The sequence below is a fragment of the Melopsittacus undulatus genome, chromosome 5, assembly GCF_012275295.1.
Source record: "Melopsittacus undulatus isolate bMelUnd1 chromosome 5, bMelUnd1.mat.Z, whole genome shotgun sequence".
Classification (NCBI taxonomy): Eukaryota; Metazoa; Chordata; class Aves; order Psittaciformes; family Psittaculidae; genus Melopsittacus; species Melopsittacus undulatus.
The window spans coordinates 73,129,912-73,151,599 of NC_047531.1; the positions used below are offsets into that span (position 1 = coordinate 73,129,912).

Consider the following 21,688-nt stretch of genomic DNA (forward strand, 5'->3'; position numbering starts at 1 on the left):
AAGCTGTAAGTGCAAAAATGAACAAATGTATAAAGTGAGTTTACAGTAACTGCTGAAAAGCTGTTTCTGGGATGTGTTTTTATTAAGCAAACATACATTAAGTCATCAAAGAAAATCTCCAGACCAAATAAATTCCAATGTTTTGCAGAAGAAACTTTAAACTCAGTATTTAGCACTGTGGAAAAGGTTATAATTTAAAGATAATCCTGCATTTCTGGTTCTGATCATTAAGCTAAAAATTTTGTTAAGAATGCTTTACTGTGGACATAAGACAGTTAAAGAAAAAGGCAGAAAAAATGAATGAGTCACTTGGCTGAAGAAGCCCAGCAGCATTGAGGTCTGAGTGCTATTTGTTAGTTCATGTCTAGCAGCATAAAATAAGTTGGAAAACAAAAGTCTGTTTGTAATTCATTTTACAATCTAAAATGTTTTCCCTCTAAAATACAAAAAAATCTTGTATAAGGTTATGGTTAGTGGTCTAAACTTTCTCAGGTTTGTGAAACACTGATCATTCTTTCATCCCACAGGAATAACAGATGGGTTGTCCTTGTACAAAATATGGTATCCACCTGCACTTCATTAGAGAGCTGCATTTTTGTACATGCCACACCACAAGATCACCATGATGACATAGCAGCTTCAGAGAACAGCGTGACTAGGGCTTTTTTTTTTTTCTCTTGTAACACAGAGGGTCTGGCAGACTTGTACCTCCTGACACTGTTTACAGCATATATTGGTCGATACAGTCCCTTATTGCATCTGCTCTGGGAATTGAGGAAAGCAGCTTCAAGGCAGTAAGGTAAGTGCTGCTGCATGTTTTAACTGTAATATTCAGCTATTTAAAAGTGGCTGTAATGGGAACGTGAAAGCATGTGAGGATAAGTTTGCCAATTTGTAAATTGAACACAAATCAACAGTTGCTTAGTGGATTCACTTTCTCTGTTTCCTTAAAACCTCACATATTTTGTGCATCAGCATTGGACTGTTGCACTTTTTTTACAGTCTGTTTGCTCAGTTTCAAAAGAGGAGTTGATGTACAGTCCAAAGACATTTTTAAGAATACTCACTGCTCATTTATTCATTCATGATTTGTTAAATCATTTTGTTTCATATAAAAAACAAAAGGTATCCTGATATTTAAATAATTAACCAAGTAAACAATGAGAAGAAAGTGATAGGTATTTTGAAATTTTGTGTTAAACTTAAAGCACATTTTAAGCACACTATTGAAAAATTAAATTAAGGTATATTTACCTTATGGCTGATTGAATGATATATTCATTTTTATTTTGTTTCACAACAACTTTAGCATTAAAGTGGCAAAGAGTAGCTCCAAAATAGTTTGAATAGTTTGTCTATATTCTAGTAAGCATTTCCCACAATCAGGGATTTGTCATTTAGTATATTTTGGCAAGTTGCCTGAGCAACTTCAAAAATATTTTCACAGGTATTTTACAGCATAACTGGTCAGAGCAAACAGAGGCAATTAGTTCAAGCATGTTTATGTTACAAGAGAAATGCCTAAGAATGTGTTGTGATTTTATCTTTTGGATTCATGCAGTTCAATGCAACAAACAACTGTGTGTACCAAATCTCTTTACCTTTTACACTTCTGACACAGAAACCCTTAGATACATGAATGAGAAATCCACAAATAAAACAAGTTAACCATGCTACGTATGTACTTTACTGTACTCTTTTATGTTACTCATATGCAGTTACACTACAGAATTGTCACCCACATTTTCAAATGTTGCTGATAAAATAATTCAAAACACTTGATATTTAGCTTTTTTAATTTCTTCCAGTGTTCTGCAGAGCAGTTAAACATTGTATGTTGCTTAAAGAAGTGTCAGCCTATGATATCGATAATAAATTTTAGCATTAAAAATATAATTTGAAACTAGAATAACAATAGAATTTGAATTTAAAATAGGGTGTTTATGCTACTTTATCAGGAAGACTATAAAATGATTCAGATGTCTAAAAATGTTATTGTGAGGCCAGAGTGTAGTCTAAGATGTTCATTACATTGTACTTTGAATACAGAAGCAGTAGTCCCCCACCCTTAATGTTTAGTACCTAAGGACCAGGTTTTGAGCTGAATTGTGTCACTGTAGTGCCTTTGCTTACAGCAGAGCTGTACTTAGTTATACCAGCAGGGGACTGAAGGTTGAGTTTGCATGTTCTCATGCAGCAGTGAAGAACAGACAAAGGAAATTATGTTGATAAATCATATTTCAATGATCACTATATTCTTTGCTTTGTGATGTAATGGGAGCACCACCATGGTAAAGGTATATCCCTGTTATTTAGGGAGCAACAGCTCAATATTCAGCAAAGTGACTTTGTGGGTAATTGACTGGAGATAGCATGAGAACATATTTCAGAAATGTTGTGCTGTATTGTATGAGATCAATAGGCCCTGCCCACAGGTACCTCAGTTGAAATTATTAGCTAACCAGAATGTGATGTGGCTTTTAGCAAGTCAATAAAAGCAAGAAAATTTAGAATTGAGGAAGACTATCTAGCTATGGTCCTGCATTTTACCACTATGTACTCTGTGTAACACTGAACAATGACAATAGCAAGACAAACTTACCCTGCTGGAAGATTGCCCAGACCTGAGATTAGTGTCTGCTGGTCTGTTTACAGGCTTTGCATGCTTTCTGAAATTACTTGAGAATAAGAAGGTTCTAAAGATTTTCCTAATCCTCTCACTCTTGAAACAGTAGTTTTCAACACAACAGCTATCTAGGTAGTAAGAAGTAAAAGAAAGGTTTTTTTGCATCTTGTGGAGTATCTGATGAGAAATGCCCTTAAAAAGCAAGGTGAGATGGCTCACACTGGATCATAGCAAAACATCTCCAAGGGCAGTGAACATTCTTTTACTGTGATGTGAACTGGAAGACCAACTGCATGAAGCCAGAGCTTTATGGCTCTATTGAATGAAAATGGTTCTGCAATAATGATCAATACATTTATTGTTGCATATAGAGTTTGCAAGAACACTTACACTATCTCAAATTCAGTAATTTCAGATCTGTGGTAAATAGAGTATACTCATGCACACATAGGCAGTGCTGATTGTTTGACATGTCCAGGAGAGTATGCTATGCATTATTATTAGTTTGTTCTTTAAGTGAATATGAAAATGAGCACACCATGCTTTACTGGATGTGATCCATGAGAAGATATTTCAAGCTACAGGCATCTTAATAGCACACTGTACAGTACAACATTACCCTCAGTTTGTAACTTCCCTAGCTTTTTAAAACTTCGCTAATTTCACCAAATATTATTTTTATATGAAGCAATTTAGTACAGTAGGAATGCTTGATACAATCTAAATGGCAGAACTGCCTCTGACCATGACCTTCAGAAAAACTCTTCTGTGCCAAGTTTAAAAGGCTTGGATTTTATCATCGTTCTTGTGGCTTAATGAATGAATTCAGGAAGTTGTAAAAAACAGTTTACTTACAACAGCAGAATGGCCTGTAGTTTTTCATTACAAAAGCAGATTATAACAAGACAGGGAATGTAAGTTTATAGTAGTAACAATGTAATATTAACAAACTAATATATTTTTTCCTTAATAGTTTTAGACAGGAAGTCTTAATTCATTTTTATTTGTAATATTTACTTGGTAAAATATCAAATATCGCTGAAAGAGGAAAATAAATAAAGGTTTTTTTTTTATTTCCTTTTCCATACAGGTACAAGAAGCATTGCAAAGATGACTTTAAACTCCTTACCCATCTTTCTGTTATTGATTAGTGGCATTTTTTGCCAATATGACTATGGTCCTGCAGATGATTATGGTTATGATCCTTTTGGGCCATCTGCAGCAGTCTGTGCCCCAGAATGTAATTGTCCACTAAGCTACCCTACTGCCATGTATTGTGACAATCTTAAACTGAAAACCATTCCAATTGTACCAAGTGGAATAAAATACCTTTATCTTCGAAACAATATGATTGAGGGCATTGAAGAGAATACATTTGATAATGTAACAGACCTACAGTGGCTGATCCTAGACCACAACCATTTGGAAAATTCAAAAATTAAGGGAAGAGTCTTCTCTAAACTAAAGAATCTGAAAAAACTTCACATTAACTACAACAATTTGACTGAAGCTGTTGGACCACTTCCCAAAACTCTGGATGACCTGCAGTTAAGTCACAACAAGATCACAAAAGTCAATCCTGGTGCACTTGAGGGGCTAGTGAATCTGACTGTCATTCACCTCCAGAACAACCAACTGAAAGCAGATTCTATTTCTGGAGCTTTTAAAGGCCTGAATTCACTTTTGTATCTTGACTTAAGCTTCAATCGACTTACAAAGCTACCAACAGGACTGCCTCACTCCTTACTCATGCTGTATTTTGATAATAACCAGATCGCAAATGTTCCTGATGAATACTTCCAAGGTTTTAAAGCCCTGCAATATTTACGGTTATCCCACAATAAGTTAACAGATTCTGGAATACCAGGCAATGTCTTCAACATCACCTCATTGGTTGAGTTGGATCTCTCCTTCAATCAGCTGAAGAGCATTCCAACTGTCAGTGAGAACCTCGAAAACTTCTACCTCCAAGTCAACAAAATTAACAGTGAGTTAAAATTGAGTATTTTCATTAGCATTTGCCACAGTCTAGACACCAATGATCAATGCAAGTATCTAAAAAGGTAGATCAAACAGTCTGAAGAAATGGTACTGGTTAGATTATTTAGTACACTGACATTTCTCTGTTGTCCACATTAATGTTAAAAGAAAGAGGCTAAGCTGTTTAAATTATCCTTAAAGAGAGAAATTTCTGTCCTTGTACTACTGTGTGTATTGGGCAAAATCCCGTGTAAATTGGAGTAAATCCATAGAAGACAATGGGGTTTTATTATACAACTGAGCAAAAAAATCTAGGAAAAGATTGATCAGTGTGGAAGAGGTTCAGGATTAATAAGTCAGCAAAAAGAGACATATATCAGCGGCACATCTGACTGTGGCATGTGTAACCTTTCAGGAGGCTGATCAAGAAAGTGCTGAAGGGAGGAAAGAGGGAGAAGACAAATTCATAAGTTATCAGGCACAAGGCACAGTGAAAAAGATACAACAAAGTAGCTGCTTTTCTCTTTCCTCTCTTCTCTCACACAGAATTGCTCCAAATCCATCTTGAAATCCAAAGACCTTCCTGGTTTTTTTTTCTTTTCTTTCCCATTTCACACATGGTATCATCAGGTGGCAAGCTTTTTTCCAGCTGTGATGTGAAAAATGTTTCTCCTGAAGTCAATAAATGTCACACCTTGCGTGAGATCATGGAGATTTTTACTGAGATGAATTTTACAAGGTTGTCTTTATCCTGAGGTGGAAAGAAGGTGTTGGAGAGTGGCAGAGGCCTCAACATCATGTCAGAAGCACTCCAGCTGCACCTGTGTCAGTGGTGGTCTCTGATAAAGAGGCAGATCTGTCAGACATAGCAGTGTTTCTGCAGGAGGACTTACATTATCATGCTAGCTGTCATAAAGCAAACCATAAACCCCTCTCTTCTGTTTGCCTGGTTACACCTATCAAGGTTTTAGAATGTCATTGTTAGCTATTCCATGCACAGCTAACTCCTGTAGCCTTTAAAAGACAAATGCTTTAGTGTAGCTCATACTAGAGAGAGGGCAAGATCTTTCAAAAGGTTTTGTATTTACTGAGCTTCACATTTTCTTCAGTGTTATGATTCTTTTTTTTTCCTATTATATCTCAATCCCTTGTTTTGCTGAGGGAAAAAAAAAAAAAAAGAAAGTATTTCTCACCTAAGGCAACCATACACAGTGACCTGAAGAACTCTATCAGATACTCCTTCTCCCCTAAAAGAGCTAACAATGATGTTTAATTTCTCATGGGATATGTAAGGCAACTTTACGTACTTAGAGTAGTTGGTCTGAGCCTCCTGCAAGATACACACGTATTGAAGTTTGCTTTCCATTCACATTTTCAGGGGCTTCCAGGTCAAAGACTGAGACAGCAATTTAATTTTGCAATGAAAGCCATACTTCCAGAGTAGTGGTGAGCAGCAGAGCGTGTACACCAGCTATTGCTGCACCATCATTGCTACCCTACGGACTCACGCAAGCTAGCATAAGACCATGAAAGGTTTATAAAAGCCTTTGATTTTTCCATACCTCAAACCTGAAATGTAACTTCAAATAGAATCTCCCTTTTTAAATATTTCTTATTAGTACTAATTTAAGGATGGAATTTTCTGTTTAATAACAATAGTGGTTTGCTACCGTGTTTTAAGATGATAGGATTATGCACAGACACACGTACACACACACATACAAATACACACACAGAGTCTCATTTTACAGACTCCTCAAGGTAAAAAGAAACTCTGTAGGATGGAAAAAAGTGTAGGAATCAAAGAGAATCAGTGGTACAAGAGCATCAAAGGCAGACTTTACCATATTTCAGTTGTAATTGTAGGGGATTAAGAAGAGAGTTGTTGCTTCCACATGAAACCCCAGCAAGAAAACACCATGTGAATGAAGGATAACAAGGGGGAATGTGAAAATGTTCCACAGAACAGTTAAGAGGCCATGTATTCTGCTCCAGTCCATTGCCTGGATCAGTACCTATACCATAAATCATACTTATTCTAAACCAGGGTTAGTTATGGAGGTTCTTTGTGGTTTTTCATCTGGCTCACTCCACCAGCCCAAAAAGGATTATTTTTACAAAGGCCTGTGAAAAAATGACTAACGTATGATTATTGTGGGACCACAAAACAGCAAAGACGACTATGGAACATGGAACTTCAGATCCCATTGGGATTGCACACTGTATTGCACACCTGAAAAAGGAAACTTTGCAGTTAATCTTCCTCTCAGCTAAAGGCTACTTACACTGCTGGTGTAAAAGAGGCAGAGTCTCACGTAGCATATAGTAAAGAATTAATTCTGAGATATGTGTTTCTATACTCCCATTTTGTTCTATAGTCATGGAAGAGAGAGAAGAGGGGAGGAGAGGAGATGCCTTTTCGTGTTTCCCCCCACACACACACCAGATATTTCAAATATTCAGGTAGCTTGTTAGAATATCTGAATTTCTTATGGCAAGAGACACTTTTCGTAAGAAAGTAATTGTTCAGATGAAAAATCCAGTTTTCATTCAATCCTTCTTATCCTCAGTGTCTAGCTCATGCAGGAATTCTGTGTTGGGAAAATATGAATGCTACACTAGTGGGAAAATTCCAGTTACACTGTCTCTGAACCCGGATATTAGAAAATCAGGAAGAGATTTTAACACCTGCAACATTACTAAGTGTAATAAAAGAGGAACTAAACTACTGACATATTTTATGCAACCATGTTGTAGTCTCACAGACTGCAGTTTCCATACAGACCGTGTAAGTACAGTACATTAAGTGCATTTGCCAGATCCACTTATTTCCTGCAAGTAGAGACTGAAATTAGAAAACAAACATTTTTAATACGCTTCTAACAACTGAAAATTATATGGGCTATGTAAAAATTTAATCCCTAAATGAAAACAGTGCGCATGAAATACTGGAGTCAAATCCCTCTAAAGTCTATGATAGAGTTCTTTTGAATTCTGTGAGGACTAGATCCATATTCACTTCCAAAGTGGTTTCAGTCTCAAAAATAATCAGCACAGGTTAGTATTTGGGGAACACAGAAAAGTTCTGTCATTTACAGGCACAAAGTTTACATCCTTTGAGTGGTTAAACGTCTACCCAACTTCTATAAACATACCTTGGTTTGCAACCAAATGCTAGCATTTTTGCTGAAAAGTAACAATATGTTAAAAAAAAAGTTTTTAATGCCTAATTTCAATGAAAATTTACTTGCAAGGTGTTGTTGAATTATAAGAAAAATGAGAAGAAAAAAAATCTAAATAAGAATTTGCATTTATTTTAATATCTATAAATTACACTCCAACAATCTTCAGAAAACTGGATCTAAATAGTTAATGGTATAGCCAGTAAGCCAAACAAACAAGTTCAAAGTCACAGGAACTTATGTTTTCACTTAACAAAATTCCACATGGATCTAATCCTATAAACACTTCTCAGATTATTTGATCCTAACTCACAAGAATCATCAGTTCACTTCAGCTGGTACATTCTGAATCTGAAGAGTAATTATTATAATTATTGTAATATGGACTGCACCATAAATGTGCATTAAGGATACATTTTATCTCTCACCCTTCCAAAAGAAGACTGTACAATATACAAACCCTAGGAAGTTGTTATGATTTGCTTTAATCAAATTGGTGATCAAGTTCTAACATTTGAAATACATTTCCTTAATCCCTACTCAAAACAACTTACTTTGTGAAAGATACAATCGTTACCCATTCTTCAAATTGATAACTCACTGTCCAAAAAATTACCTAAGCTCTCATACTTTACAAAGCTGCCTGTACAGATGGGCATAAATTTTTACTTAGTTTTCACAAACCATATTTCATTAACGATAGTAGATTATTGTAGTGCCTGAAAGTATCCAACTGAATTTAAAGTGGAGATATAAATATACTTCCTCCACTTCCTTTAATACTACAATATGAAGCAGGTCATCACATTTTCTTAGATACATGAAATAGTTATACAGAAAAGATATACGAGATGGTGCTTTCAAAACTCCATGAATGCCCTATGATTAGTAGCTAAAATGGCATTAGATTTTGAGAACACTACCTTGGTTTCTCAGAATTTATGAGGGCTAGTCATTTGCAACATAAAAACAACTGAAGATATGAAATCTGGCTACATACTGGTGAATGGGTTCATTAAAGGACTCCCTGTAAAATCTTTTCTATGATGTGAATTCAACGGATGTCAATGGCCTGAAGAGGAAGTCTCTCACACTGCTTCTTTAATAGTGATGGAGCTTTACAATAGACTAATCTTCTGTGACTCAAAGGAAGCACAGGTGACAATGAAGGATCATCTTTGTAGAGTTACACAATGTGGTATGTAGGACACATCAAGTTTATTCACATATATTCTCTGTTGAGAATAGATCTCTGCATGATACAGGTGTATAATATGTATATTATATATGTTTATGCAAGCTGAGTACAGAACTTTTCTACTTCATGCAATTTCTAGCTTACAGTTAATGCTGCTCATAAGTTATAAGACAATTTTACATTCAAGACTGGTCTGTTGTTGTGTGAATAAAATAAAGCTTCAACTGAATAAAGGCTACATATATCACTACATATAAGTTATGATAAATACTTTTATACATTTTTTTTTACATTTATACTCAACTTCCAATACTGATGTTCTGGAAAAGTTCAACTGTACAATTTAAATAGAAAATTCTTCCCTATGCCAGCCTCAAATTTCATTTTGAAAGTAGTAAATTGAAATGACACATCCAAAATAATATTTGACAAAAACACCAATCAAACATAGCACTTGAAAAACTCATTCTTGAAATTCTGACCTCTCACAGCTAATGGAAAGAACCTCTCCTAACAGAAGGCCCTCAAGTTCCAGTAAACTCATGGAGAATTACATCAATGGACATGCAAAATATTGAAAAATATTTTAATAAATTAAGGTCACATTCCCCAAATAATGTAAAAAAGTAGAAAAATAGTGAGTTTACCATAGTTGTCCTCCTTATTAATGCTTTCTCTTATTCATGTCCCTTTTGTTTCAGAGTTCCCATTGAGCAGCTTCTGTAAGGTTGTTGGGCCAACAACCTATTCCAAGATCACACATTTGCGCTTGGATGGAAACAATATCACTCGGGCTGACCTGCCACAAGAGATGTACAACTGCCTCAGGGTGGCTGCTGAGATATCACTGGAGTGAGATGGCTGGGAACATCCAGATCCCTTCTAGGGGGAGTAACTACAGGAATTACATCATAATAGCTCTTTAAAATTATGATATGCCTTTAAAATGTGTCAATCTGCATATTATCCATGCTGTTTGTTAATATTTAGCATGCACTTGGCAACCTTAAGGAAATGTGTGCATATTTTTACAAATGGTTTTATTTAGGAAACACAAGAATAACCAAATGTGGTGTAAAATGTGCCTCCATCTGGATAGGCAAGCTGATGGCAAGCATTCAGCTTCATTGAAATTGATGTTCATGCATGCAGTATATGCCAGCTGGTAGCAGGCTTACATGAAATCAGGTGGGTTTAATCAGAGTGCTAAGCTGTATGGGCTAGCCTGTGTAAATACAAGATTCTTCTCCAACCGGCCCAACTTTCTTAATTATTCAGTTTTTCATACTGCTATAAATCACAAAGGAAAAAAAAAATAAGTTAACAATCTAAGAACAATTTGTGAAAATATGTTTTCAGAGACCATGAATATTAAATTAATGAAATATGTGAAAGATAACAGGGAAACATTTTTCAGGTTAAAAGTTTTTTTAGTCTTCTTTTTGTCATAGTTTCATTTAAACTTTCATGGTAAGATTTTTATCCATTACTGGTACAATTGTTATGTTGAAATAATTCATATATACGACTATTTTTATTCAATTATTTGCATGCTACTTTTAACTAGACTGTAGAAAAAAAAACATAGCAAATTCAGGTTAAGACAAGATAAACTAAGCTATTCTATTATTATTAAAATTTATTGTAAGGTTAAATAAATTTTTTTCTCTACTTTCAGGTTTCAAAATATTTGTAAACATATAATTTAACATACTCCACTGCACTTGTGTCTGCCTTTTGGTTGATGCTTTATGGAGTTTGCAGTATGGGAGTCACAACACTATGAAATAGTGTGGGTTAATTTCTCAGTATTGCCAAACAGAGAATGAAGTCTCCAGAAGCCACAAGCAATGAGTAAAATGCAACCCTAGCTACTCATGATAGAGAGATGGTAGTATATTCTATCTGGGAATGGATAGTCCAAATATTGTCAGCATCCTGGAACACACAGTAAAATAAATGTGCTAGTAACTGAGAGACATACATGGTTTGCTTGCAAACACAGATCATCCCACAGGTACTATTTTCCTTTCAACTACTAGACTATTAAACCCTCAAACAGAAACTCTTCTAGTTCTTATTGCAAAACCAGAAACAAACACCTCTGAATAAAAAAGCAAAACCCCACACCAAAAAATTTAGTTGGCACATTGCGGATTCCATATGTTTAGAATCAATACACAGTTCACAGAAAAACCTGGGACTGAAAAGAAGAGATGTAGGAGACAATAGAAATATTTCCCTCTTGTTTTTTTTGTTATTTTGGAATTCTTAAGTGTTATTTCTTTTATTATCCAGATACAGGAATGACTGAAAGTAACCTTTGTAAGTAAGCCAGAATTTTTATAGAAGAATAAAGTCTAAATCTGGAGCTTCCTGAACACATCAGGGTGGGAATCATTATGGAGTAGTATTTTAGGGATTGTAATATAGGAGAAGAAGAAATAAGTTCATGCAAAAAAAAACAACAACCAAAAAAACATAAAAACCATAAAAAGATATGGGAAAAAAATTATATTGAATTGTGCCACCACACAGCTGTGATCTAGCAAGCAGGACATAAATGTATTGTTTGCAGCTTGTTTCAGCAAACCAGTTATCTTTATGCAAAATAAAAGAACATGAATAGTGAAACTGAGAACAGTCCACCTCAGGATAGACTAAAACTTGCTGATGAGTGTGTTTTCTACATACCTGTATGTTGCAAATAAAACACCCACAGATATTCGCAAGGCATTTTGAAGTTCTGCTCAAGAGACATAGTGGAAGGAAGCCCTCTGTGAGAATATCCGAAAGTACCAATGATCTCTCTCTGAAACTGGGAAACTTGCACCTTAGAGTGAACACTTGGGCAGCTGAGAGAATATGGTATTTGGCAATGCAATTTTCATCTTGAACACCTCTTTCCTGTAGTTCAGAAATTCCCAGTTAGCTGGGGAGAGATAACAATGCACAGCTTGCTCTTCACACTCTGAAAAAAATATGAGGTCCTTCTGGTAAAAAAACTGGGACTCTGTAAATGTGCTTTCAGGAGCCACAGAAACATGGGTTTCTACTTCTGAAGTAATGAAACGGTCTAAACCATTGTAAAGTCTACATTCCCAGTCTCTACATATCTTACAAAACAAATAGGCAGCAATATACATGCATCTTTTTTTCTCAGTTTATGAAAGCTACATGAATTGTTTTCTAGGCACTAGGCAGAAAGGCAAGTGCTTGGGAATATTTAACAGAGCTTGACCCTGGGAAATTCATATCACTGCAGCTTCCAATTTCTGCTCTTCATGGAAAGGAGGTGATTGAATTTGGTTAGAAAGCCCTCAGTATTCTGCATACTGAAAAACATGATGCATATATGCCTGCTCCCACCTAACCTGATCATATTATAAAATAGTTACATGTACAGGTGCAAACATTGCTTAAATGTAGGCAGACATGAACAGATAATAACACAGCTGCAGTAGGATGGAGACAGCTGAGAGGGTAAATTAGCCTGAACTAAACTCTGTTTAGGGCTACATAATGTGCAGTCTACAGTATAGCTGTGCAACCTCTTTACAATATATTTCCCTCTTCCTTTCAGGTCAAAATGTATAAATTTGCCATGGCATGTTCATGGGAAATCTCATATGGAGGAGTTGACAAAAATCAAAATCTTTTGGAAAGACTTGAGTTTGAAAGTAGACATTAAAAGGAAAGTTTGCTACTAGTGTAATGAAAAGCAGTATTACAACAATATACAAATTAAACAGACAAAAAATTTGTGTCAAATTTCAGGAACTGGTCTGCAAGCATGTTCCACAGCCATTCACAGAGTCACCTTTCATACAAGTTTTGTCTGCTTTAAAAGACATTTTCTTATTAGATTAAATTACAGACTTTCGCTAGAAGGAACAAGCAGGAACTTGTGAATTTCTGGACATACACTGGAAGTAAAAATCCTATGTGTCCTCCACTGCTTTATAAAGTCCAGCATAGTCTAATGAATCAAGAAAGGAGTGAGCTGTGGTTGATCACAGCTGTACTTCTAGTGCAAGGAACCTAACAGGGTCCATTGCTACTCTCAAATCTTCAGTTTTACTGAAAGGTGGTAAATAGTAGTTGTTTAGTAAAAACCAACAAAAAAAACCCCCACAAACAACAAACCCTGGAACAAGAAGATAAAAAATCATTAAGACAGGCAGACTGAATTGTTATACATACAGCTGTGACATGCATAGACCAAGGACAGTAGAGAAAGAGAAGATAGAAAGCAAAATTAAGTTCAGTGGAGAGCCACTAAGATGCAAGGCTGCAAGTAGTTCTCTTTAGAAAGGGTTTTAGAGAGAACATTCCCCAGCCTTCTCTTTTCCAGGCTATGCCAAGTCACTTCCCTTAGTCTTTCTGAATATATCGTATGCCATGATTTGTTTCAGACTTCTACTGCCTAAAAAGCTCTGTAGAAAAAGGAGCCACATTCAGGGGTGAAAGGACAACAAGGCAAAGGAAAAGTCCCCAAAAGAGAAATTCAGTCTGGTCATACAAAGTAATTCCTCACAATGAGCATGTAAAACAATGACACAGATTACCCTATAGATTGCAACATTGGAAATTTTCAGAACTTGCAATGCCAGTGCCCTGAGGAGCTGAGCTGGCTTTGAAGTTAACCATATTTTAGGAGAAGGTTGAACTAAATGACCTTCAGGTGTTCCTTCAAACTTATTTATGATTTCTGTGAACCTGTGGTTCTAAGAATACTAGTAACCAGTAAGGGACAATATAAATTTTAATTTTAATAACCAGTTCTACAGCTAAAGAATTTTGAAGTGAATTCATGTGTAAAAATTATTGTTTCAGATTCCAGTCCATAATTCAGACTCCCATGATACTCACAAAATCATAACTTAGCTAATATTTGGATATAGATTCCATAGGTAAAAACTGCGGAAACTTTCCTTCAATGCCCAGATGTCTGCAGCTGGATTGTGCAAATCTGCTCCCATTTTGAAATGTGAGAGCTACTGAGTGAAATCAGAGATCCATCCCATCTAACTGCCCCATGTGGGACAGCACAAGACAAATATGCTTAGATGTCTACACAAAATAAGGGAAACAGTCTATTGCAGTGGGCAGAGTGCTAGTGGAGGACATTTTGGTCCTGAAGATTTTGCAGATTCAGATATGGATAAAAGATTCAATCTGTAAAAAAATAACCTAATCAGTAGACTATATAGCTTTAATGGGTAATAGCTCTTAAATTCTTTCTATTTAGTGTGAACAGTTCAACATCATTTAGCACAGAGAAAGAAAAGCGGTATTAACTCTGTGCTTCCAGACATTCACCTTGAATGTAGGAATGTCAGGTTCAAGTTTCTGGGCAAATGATTGCTTCATCATGCAAAGCAAAACAGCTTTAAAAGAAGAGGCTGGAGCACTTTAACTCTGTTCTCTGCAGCATCTGAGGCAAAATTGTGCATGTGGGCTAGATAGGAAATAATTATGCACCTATCTCCACATGCTAAAATCAGAAGGATCCCACCAGACCTCTCTGAAAGGTAACCTGCCTGAAGGTCTCAAATGAGTACAGAGGTAAGGGTGAATTGCTCAAGGCTGTGCTCACTGAATCGCATGAACACTGCACTGAAGAATTCAGTTCTAGATGTTTTTGTTTTGGTTTTTTTTGTTGTTTTTTTGTCAGCCCTGGATCCCTCCAACAATGTGTATGAAAGTATAGACATATAATCAGGAGCATGCGATTTCAGTTGGCAGCAGCGTACCTGAGAAGCTATATATACTCTTCGGTATTATAAACTATGATTCTTTGTGGATGTTATCTTTCTTTTCAGATTTGAAATCTTAATCTGCAGATCAGAAAACACAGCATTTATAACAAGCCTTGATGACCTGAATAATTATTATTTAACTACAATCCCCCTTATGCAGTACCTCTGTGGTACAGCATACCTTTTCATTCTGAAATTGTTAAACAGAAAATGAAGTCTTAATTAGAAGCTTGTGAAGAAATGAGGTAAATACATGAAGGAAGAAATGTTATTTATAGTTCAGATGATAGTGTGGAAGCATAGGGATTTGGTCAAATGCAACCAAATTCTGAACCAAGGAATTTTGGAAAAAGTGCTACTGCTCTGGTAAAAGAAAGAAAATCAAACCCACCTCAAAAGATATAAAGGATTGCAGAGTTTTTAATTCCTCCAGGAAAGCAATCTTTAGAGACATTTTGAACAATAGTGTCTAAACCCACTGTTTAAGATGTTTAAAAATATTTTAAATATTCATGAAAGGAATCCCACATTATTTAATATGGTTTATAAGCGCTGCCTATACCTTCTGTCAGATCTGATTGTAACAGTGAAACCACTATAAGGTTATTCTTATTAGCATATAGACCGTGCTTTTATAGTTGCAGAGAGATCCCTACTATAGTATCTCAGGTGGGAAAAATCATCCAAATGTTTTCTCAGAATCATGGCCTGAAAGTGTGGAGTTTTTTTTGTTCGTGAATGCTGGTGACAGAAACAAATGAAGTCTGGGATATCAATGTGAATTGTAGCACATTTCTTTTCCAGAAAACATAACTAGCTGCTTAATATTATAGATTTTACAGGCTTTAGCCTTACATTTTTCTCTCCTTCATCTGTGAATCAAAACCTCGTGCATCTCATATCTGTTGAGGAGCTGCTTGCCAGGTCTACCTCTGGGCATAGCTGAACTGCCTGCAAGGCAGATAATATGCATTTTCTTAATAGATAGATGGACTCCTTACTGGGGTTGATGTATCAGCACTCAGCAGAGAAAGATATTCGTATATCATTGGCCTGGAGAGCTTCCATGTCAAGAGTTCTATGCTGGTACAGATGTTGTGGCTCCTGTTATCTTTCCTACTCAATCAGTTCTATCAACTTTCCAGTACCTCCTTGTTCATCCATCTCACTCTGTAGTCTGGTTTCCAAACTAGATAAACACATGTTTCCTGAACTTCACATTTGAAATTCAACATTACAATCATTTTGTTATCAAAAAAAAAAAAAAAAAAGAACCAAAAAAAAAAAACAGTAAAATTAATAAGGTCTCAAAATTATGTGCAAGGTCATGTAGTTTTCAAGAAGAGCTTGTGATACCATGTGTAAAAATTAGACATTTCTATTAAGGTTCCTAAGTTTGGGTAAGAAAAATAACTCCCTGCAGTGTTTTCATTCCCACCCTAGATTCAAAAGGATGACAGCTATGTTGTCCCTAATGAAAACCACAGCCCTGAAATGAGGTGCATACTATTTACAGAATGTAGAAAGGAGCTGGACATTCATCTCTAGGATTCACAACAGCCACCACGATAAACAAGGAATCCTTTAAGTTAAGCTTAGGCAATGCAGAAGCACAGCCCTATCTAGAGTTTAAGGCTTCTGGAGTGCTTCATGGTAACTGGAAAGGGATGGATGCATGAATTCTCCCTGGAGCTGGGTTCCAGAGCTTCCTTGAAGAAAAAGGTGGTGTCAGTTAGCACCAAAGTGCTGGGTATTGAGGACTTTCATCTGTAGTATAGTTTCAATATGCTCCATCTGAAAGGATAATTAGTGACTGGAGTATTCATGGTCAGTGAGATTCTAGCTTCAAGTCAGGACTCTGGAAGAAAACTTGAGTGCTTTGGGAAATACAAACTCTCAAAAATCATGACCAACATGACAATTTAAGAAAACAAAATCACAAATTCTAATGCTTAATTTCAATATATTCCAGGAGTGTCTGCATTAAAAGATAGACTAAACCCGCTACAATTAATGGAAAATAAAATATGGGCTGAGTTTTCATATATGCTATTTGGCTTTTCTTTTTAAATAGTAAAAAATCACCTGAACTTCTAATTTGGCAGAATCACTATAGCAGAACTTATTATAGGGGACTAAAATATTCTTTTTAGTTATGTTGTGGGAATACTTTTTTATGAAACCCTTGTCTTGTATTTTAGAGGACAGATCTTTCTACAAGTCTAAGCTTCTTGGAATTTATCATCCTATTGTGGGAATCTAAAATACAGCAGAATTAAAATATTTTTGGACTTTAAAAACAGAAATAAAATAAGGGAACAAAAGTAACATTAACACTTCACAGCCTGTTTGTATGCTATCTTAGAATACTTAAACCACGATTTTTTACTTTTCAAAGCTATGTATTTACATAATGGGCATCAAATGACTAATTCATATTCTAACTTACAATTAGTTGCCTGGAAAATATTAATCATCTAAATATCAGGTGCAAGAACCCAATCTATGTGTTTATTTGATAAATAAATGCATGTGTGTAATTAATAAATGCATGTCAGCTATTTAATTTAAAATATGTTTGGTTATACATCTAGCATTTTAAAATTGGGGTCCCTGTGTATTACAATATTTTTTTCAGTGTTGAAATTGTTGAAAGCATTAAAACAAATTCAGGGAAGAGATAGTCAGACACATTTACATAGTAGGTATATTAAACCTAGCTAGCCAAGATAAATATGAGATCTTGGCACTGTGTTGTGGAACCTTTATGGTGTCACACTGGTAGTGAGCTCAAAATAGAGAAATGAAAGAGACAGCCAAAAGGTTCCTTAATGAAGCATATTCAGGAGAACGGTATATTCCCCATAAAATCTGAGTCCTTTTCTATAGTTATTCTGTTCTGAAATATTTTGGTCTGCAAGGGTCTCTTCAAGCTGAGTGATTTTTACAAGGGAGTGAAGGTGTGCAGAAAGCAAACTGACAGAATCTTACTTCTGGACTTTTAGAAAAGAGTCTCATCACCCTAAACCCTATAGAAAAAAAGACCTCAGATGACATTTACATTTCAGAAATCAAACCAGCCCAACTATTTTCCAGGGTTTCTTTGAGCAATATCTCCTGGTCTTACCTGAAAGCTCCCCAGGTAAATTCACTATGCTTTAGCTGCCTGTGTATGCAGCTATTTGAGTAAGAGATGCAATTTCTCCTACTGAGTAGTCTAGGCAGGCAATTCTAGGGTTTTAGGAGAGGTTCAGAGTTCCTGCTCCTAAGTCTGTTTTGTTTTTTCACCAGGAATGATGTAGACTAAGATCCATCCATAAGGGAAGAATCTGGAACATCTGTGTTGGCCCTTTTGATCTGTCTGTACTGTCCTTTAGACTAGCCTGAAGGGATCTGAAGCTCATCTGTTTTATTTTAGACTCTTTGGACTTGCTCACCTTTTATGGCCTCTTTTTAAAAAGCAGTAGCAGATATTAGTCTTTAGTATATATCACTGGCTGGTGACCAGAGACCTGTTTGTAAACAGAAGTTTTGGTTTTGTGAGTCTGAGTAAAACTCAGAACTTTTTCCTCTCTATTTCATGCAGCAATGCCAAACAGAGAGAGATCATTGTTGCATGACAGTCAGAAGCAAAAGGGGCACACTGAACCCTGAGTAAATATTAACACCTGCTTTAAATGGTCTGCATGGCTGCCCAGAGGTGCCAGTAGAGTATACGGCTAGGGTTAGGTACATAACCTGGAATTACTCTCTTCTTCAGGTTTTGAAGCATCAAAATGTTACCTTTTCTGTAGTCACCATGAAATGGATTTAAGTGTATATTTTAGATAAACTGATTGTTCTTTGGATCAAGACATCTAGCATTTCACTAAAGTAGCACACTAATTGGGCACACTGGACTGCAGCCTTTACTAAATGGAGCAATCCACAGGGCCAATGAATCAGTCCTGCTTGTAGTATACTCCTGGGTTTGCTGGTGATGAACTATACACGTGCTTGATGGTTAACAGACCTTGCCTTGTGTTAAATCTGAGACATATGGCAGCCATTACTGAAAGAAAACAGTGCATTTTTTCACCGTCAGCAACTTCAATGCTGAAAGAGAACAACAGCTCTTACAGCACTCCCAGTTGTCCACATCTCCTCCCAATGAGTCTTTCTAGTCTTTCTCTTCAGCCATTCTAGTCCTAAACTTGTGGGCTGTTCTAATCTCAAGCATGAACATCAGTCTGCTCAAGGAGATGTTACCACCCTCTGTGGTTCTTGGTGCTTCTTAGATTTTGATATTTTTTTTTTCCTAATACATATTCTTGTATTACACTAATTGACAGCGTGGATTGCCAGGAGACATATGGAGCAAAAATCCTGTAACAGCTTGAGTTATCTTCCTCAAACTAGACTACTCTTAACAGTATCTTTTAAAAGGTCTCCAAAATTCAGAGAGGGCTTTCACAGTATTTTTACTGTAATAATTTTTCTACTTCCTTTTATTTTTATGCAAATACCTTGCATACCATTACTTTTTGGGAGATTGCTCATGGTCTCAGGAGAAGTTTATGTTTCAATGATATTTGCTTTTGACTGCCGAGCTTCACAAGCTAAAAATTACCTCATTACTCAAAATTCCTAATCTTCTCTTACTGAAATAATTAAAAGAAATAAAGCCCTGGCAAGTGTTTCAGGTTGGATACTCAAAACAAAAACCTCCCAAACCACTAGTCACTTTTTTAAAATCCTGGCTGTGGTCTTTATTAGCCTGTAAAACTTTATCACCATCTATTGCACCCTTTAAATAATAAAAAGTACACCAAATCATGGAGGACTGAACAAAACAAATGCATGACTGAGTATATGTCTATAATATTAAAGGTTTTGTGGAAAGCAAACCTTTCTGCAAAGTCTACTTGGGCACCCAAGCAACCACTTGTTTCTGCAGAGATCTTTTCAAAGTTTTTGAGTGTATGTAAGAATACATGTTAGAGTAATTGCATTGCTTTTTCCTGATTTTTAAGACATTTCTTGTCATTTTTTTTTGGTCTTTGTTTACATCAGGAGAAATGAAAACTCACATTATTGAGAAAGCCTTAACAAATGTTTTTGTTGTTTTCTTTTCCTAGTGAAGAACTGCTTCTTTGAATGGGATGACAGGCTACGTGCTTGATAAGGATACCTGTCCTGTAAATCCACAAAGGGTAGACTGTGGTGTGCCTCTCTCTTGCTGGAGCGTAGTACATACAAAAAATCCCACTGCCTATCACAAGGTGACTTCTGTGTTAATATAATAAACATCTGAACATGATTAGAAGGCTAAAGGGTAACTTCAGACCTCCATGAAGCAGAAGATAAATCACCCTTTTTTTTTTTGTTAAAAGTGCAACATCTGGCAACTTGCATTTAAGTGTGTCACAACATATCTACCACTAGAACTCTCCATTTTAAATCCTTCAATGTAACATCTGTGAATGTTTCAGCTCATTCTTTAATGGTAAACAGACCTGAGTGCCTCCATATTTCCTCTACACATGCTGAAAAATTAGTATAGATGCAAAACAGTTTTACATTGCACTGCCTGGCTTTTACAAGAATCATAGATGCACTTTTCATGGTGAAGCCTCCTTAAATTGCTTACAATTTAACACACAAGTATTTTAACCTTCATAAAGGGGTGCCTCTGTCTCTTCCCACCTCTCTTCTGCTGACTCCAGCTGAAAAGCCTCTTCATTGATGTGTGGTACCACATCTTCTGTAGGAGGTCAAAGAAAAAGTTTTAAGCCCTAGGTGTTTAGAGTCACACAATGGAAAGGTTGATACATCACATCTAATTTTTACGCTTATAATTAGTACATCTGTTTAAAGCTAGAACCTTTATTTTTAGATATAAATTAATTTAATCTAATTTAATTCTTTTGAGTATTCAGTTTAGTATTCATGAAGGAATCAGTTTTAAACCTGACTTATATGACAGCTCTAATAATCTCTAAGAAATGTTGAAGGGTCTATAGTTCTAGAAGAATGAAACACCTACTTAAGCACTGGGGTTTTTAAGCACACACTTAACCAATGTAAAAATTACTGGTACTATATATTTCCTAAATAAAACCCAAAGTAGTACAAATATACACTTATCAAAAAAAATATTATGACTTATTTAACATTAGACTTGCTGAAGTCAGTGAAAGTTGCCCATGTACTTAAGGATTGCTTTGCTTCTTTTGATTACTTATCCTTTTGTTTATTTCTAAAATTCTTCTGAGATATTTTTAGGTTAGGAAGCAAAATATTAAACATCACAAAATACGCGGATAGAGATTTTTATTCCTAAAATAAGTTAGACAAAACTGAATTAAAATAATTATATAATTTAGTTTTAAAACTCATATAAACTCATAAAAGGTACCAAGACATATTTTATGTTTTCAATATCTTCATTAGCTTTTTTCCTTAAAACACTTAGTCCATTGTTCTGACTTTGAACATGGCTAGTTTTCCTGATATTAAGTTGTAGCTTTAAGTTTGGATTAAAAAAGAAAACAAAATTCCTCCAAAATACTTAACATGAGAAATATGTGTCTTTGCCTTGAATAGCAAGTTGGCTGGAAAGGGTTTACTTTAGATCAATGATAAGCCAAGTTCATTAATTTGTGCCTTGGTAATTAAAACCAGACCTTACTGCAGGAGGCACTGGAGAGTATGAGAACTTTGTAGAAATTTATGTAAATCTCTCCCAAGAAAAAGGAAAACATATGGTTTAATTTCTTAATGGAAAAAGTTTATTAAAAAATTCTTAGCAAATGCTTTTGCTATCTCCTTCTCCTAATCAAGAATTGTCTTTAAATGCCATGGCAGCATCTGCATTTGATAAAAATCAAATAAAATATTTCCGTAGAAACAGATGGCACTGTTTTTAATTCTTTGTGGCCAGTTCAGATATTACGAAAAT

At 35.6% G+C, this 21,688-nt stretch overlaps 1 protein-coding gene across 1 annotated transcript; it reads left to right on the plus strand.

Moving 5' to 3' along the window:
* Positions 1 to 382: 382 nt before the first annotated feature.
* LUM (lumican) lies at positions 383 to 10,663 on the plus strand. Its single transcript, XM_005147936.4, has 3 exons — positions 383 to 799; positions 3,717 to 4,613; positions 9,688 to 10,663. Exons 2-3 carry the CDS (start codon positions 3,737 to 3,739, stop codon positions 9,840 to 9,842), a joined length of 1,032 nt encoding a protein of 343 aa, XP_005147993.1. The 5' UTR covers positions 383 to 799; positions 3,717 to 3,736; the 3' UTR covers positions 9,843 to 10,663.
* The last annotated feature ends 11,025 nt before the right edge of the window (positions 10,664 to 21,688 follow it).

What these genes read in the sequence shown, in the direction of transcription:
- LUM (XM_005147936.4), top strand. Translation starts at nt 3,737, where the DNA reads ATGACTTTAAACTCCTTACCCATCTTTCTGTTATTGATTAGTGGCATT. An exon ending in CCAAGTCAACAAAATTAACA is followed by an intron (nt 4,614 to 9,687) that starts GTGAGTTAAAAT and finishes CTTTTGTTTCAG; the next exon opens with AGTTCCCATTGAGCAGCTTC.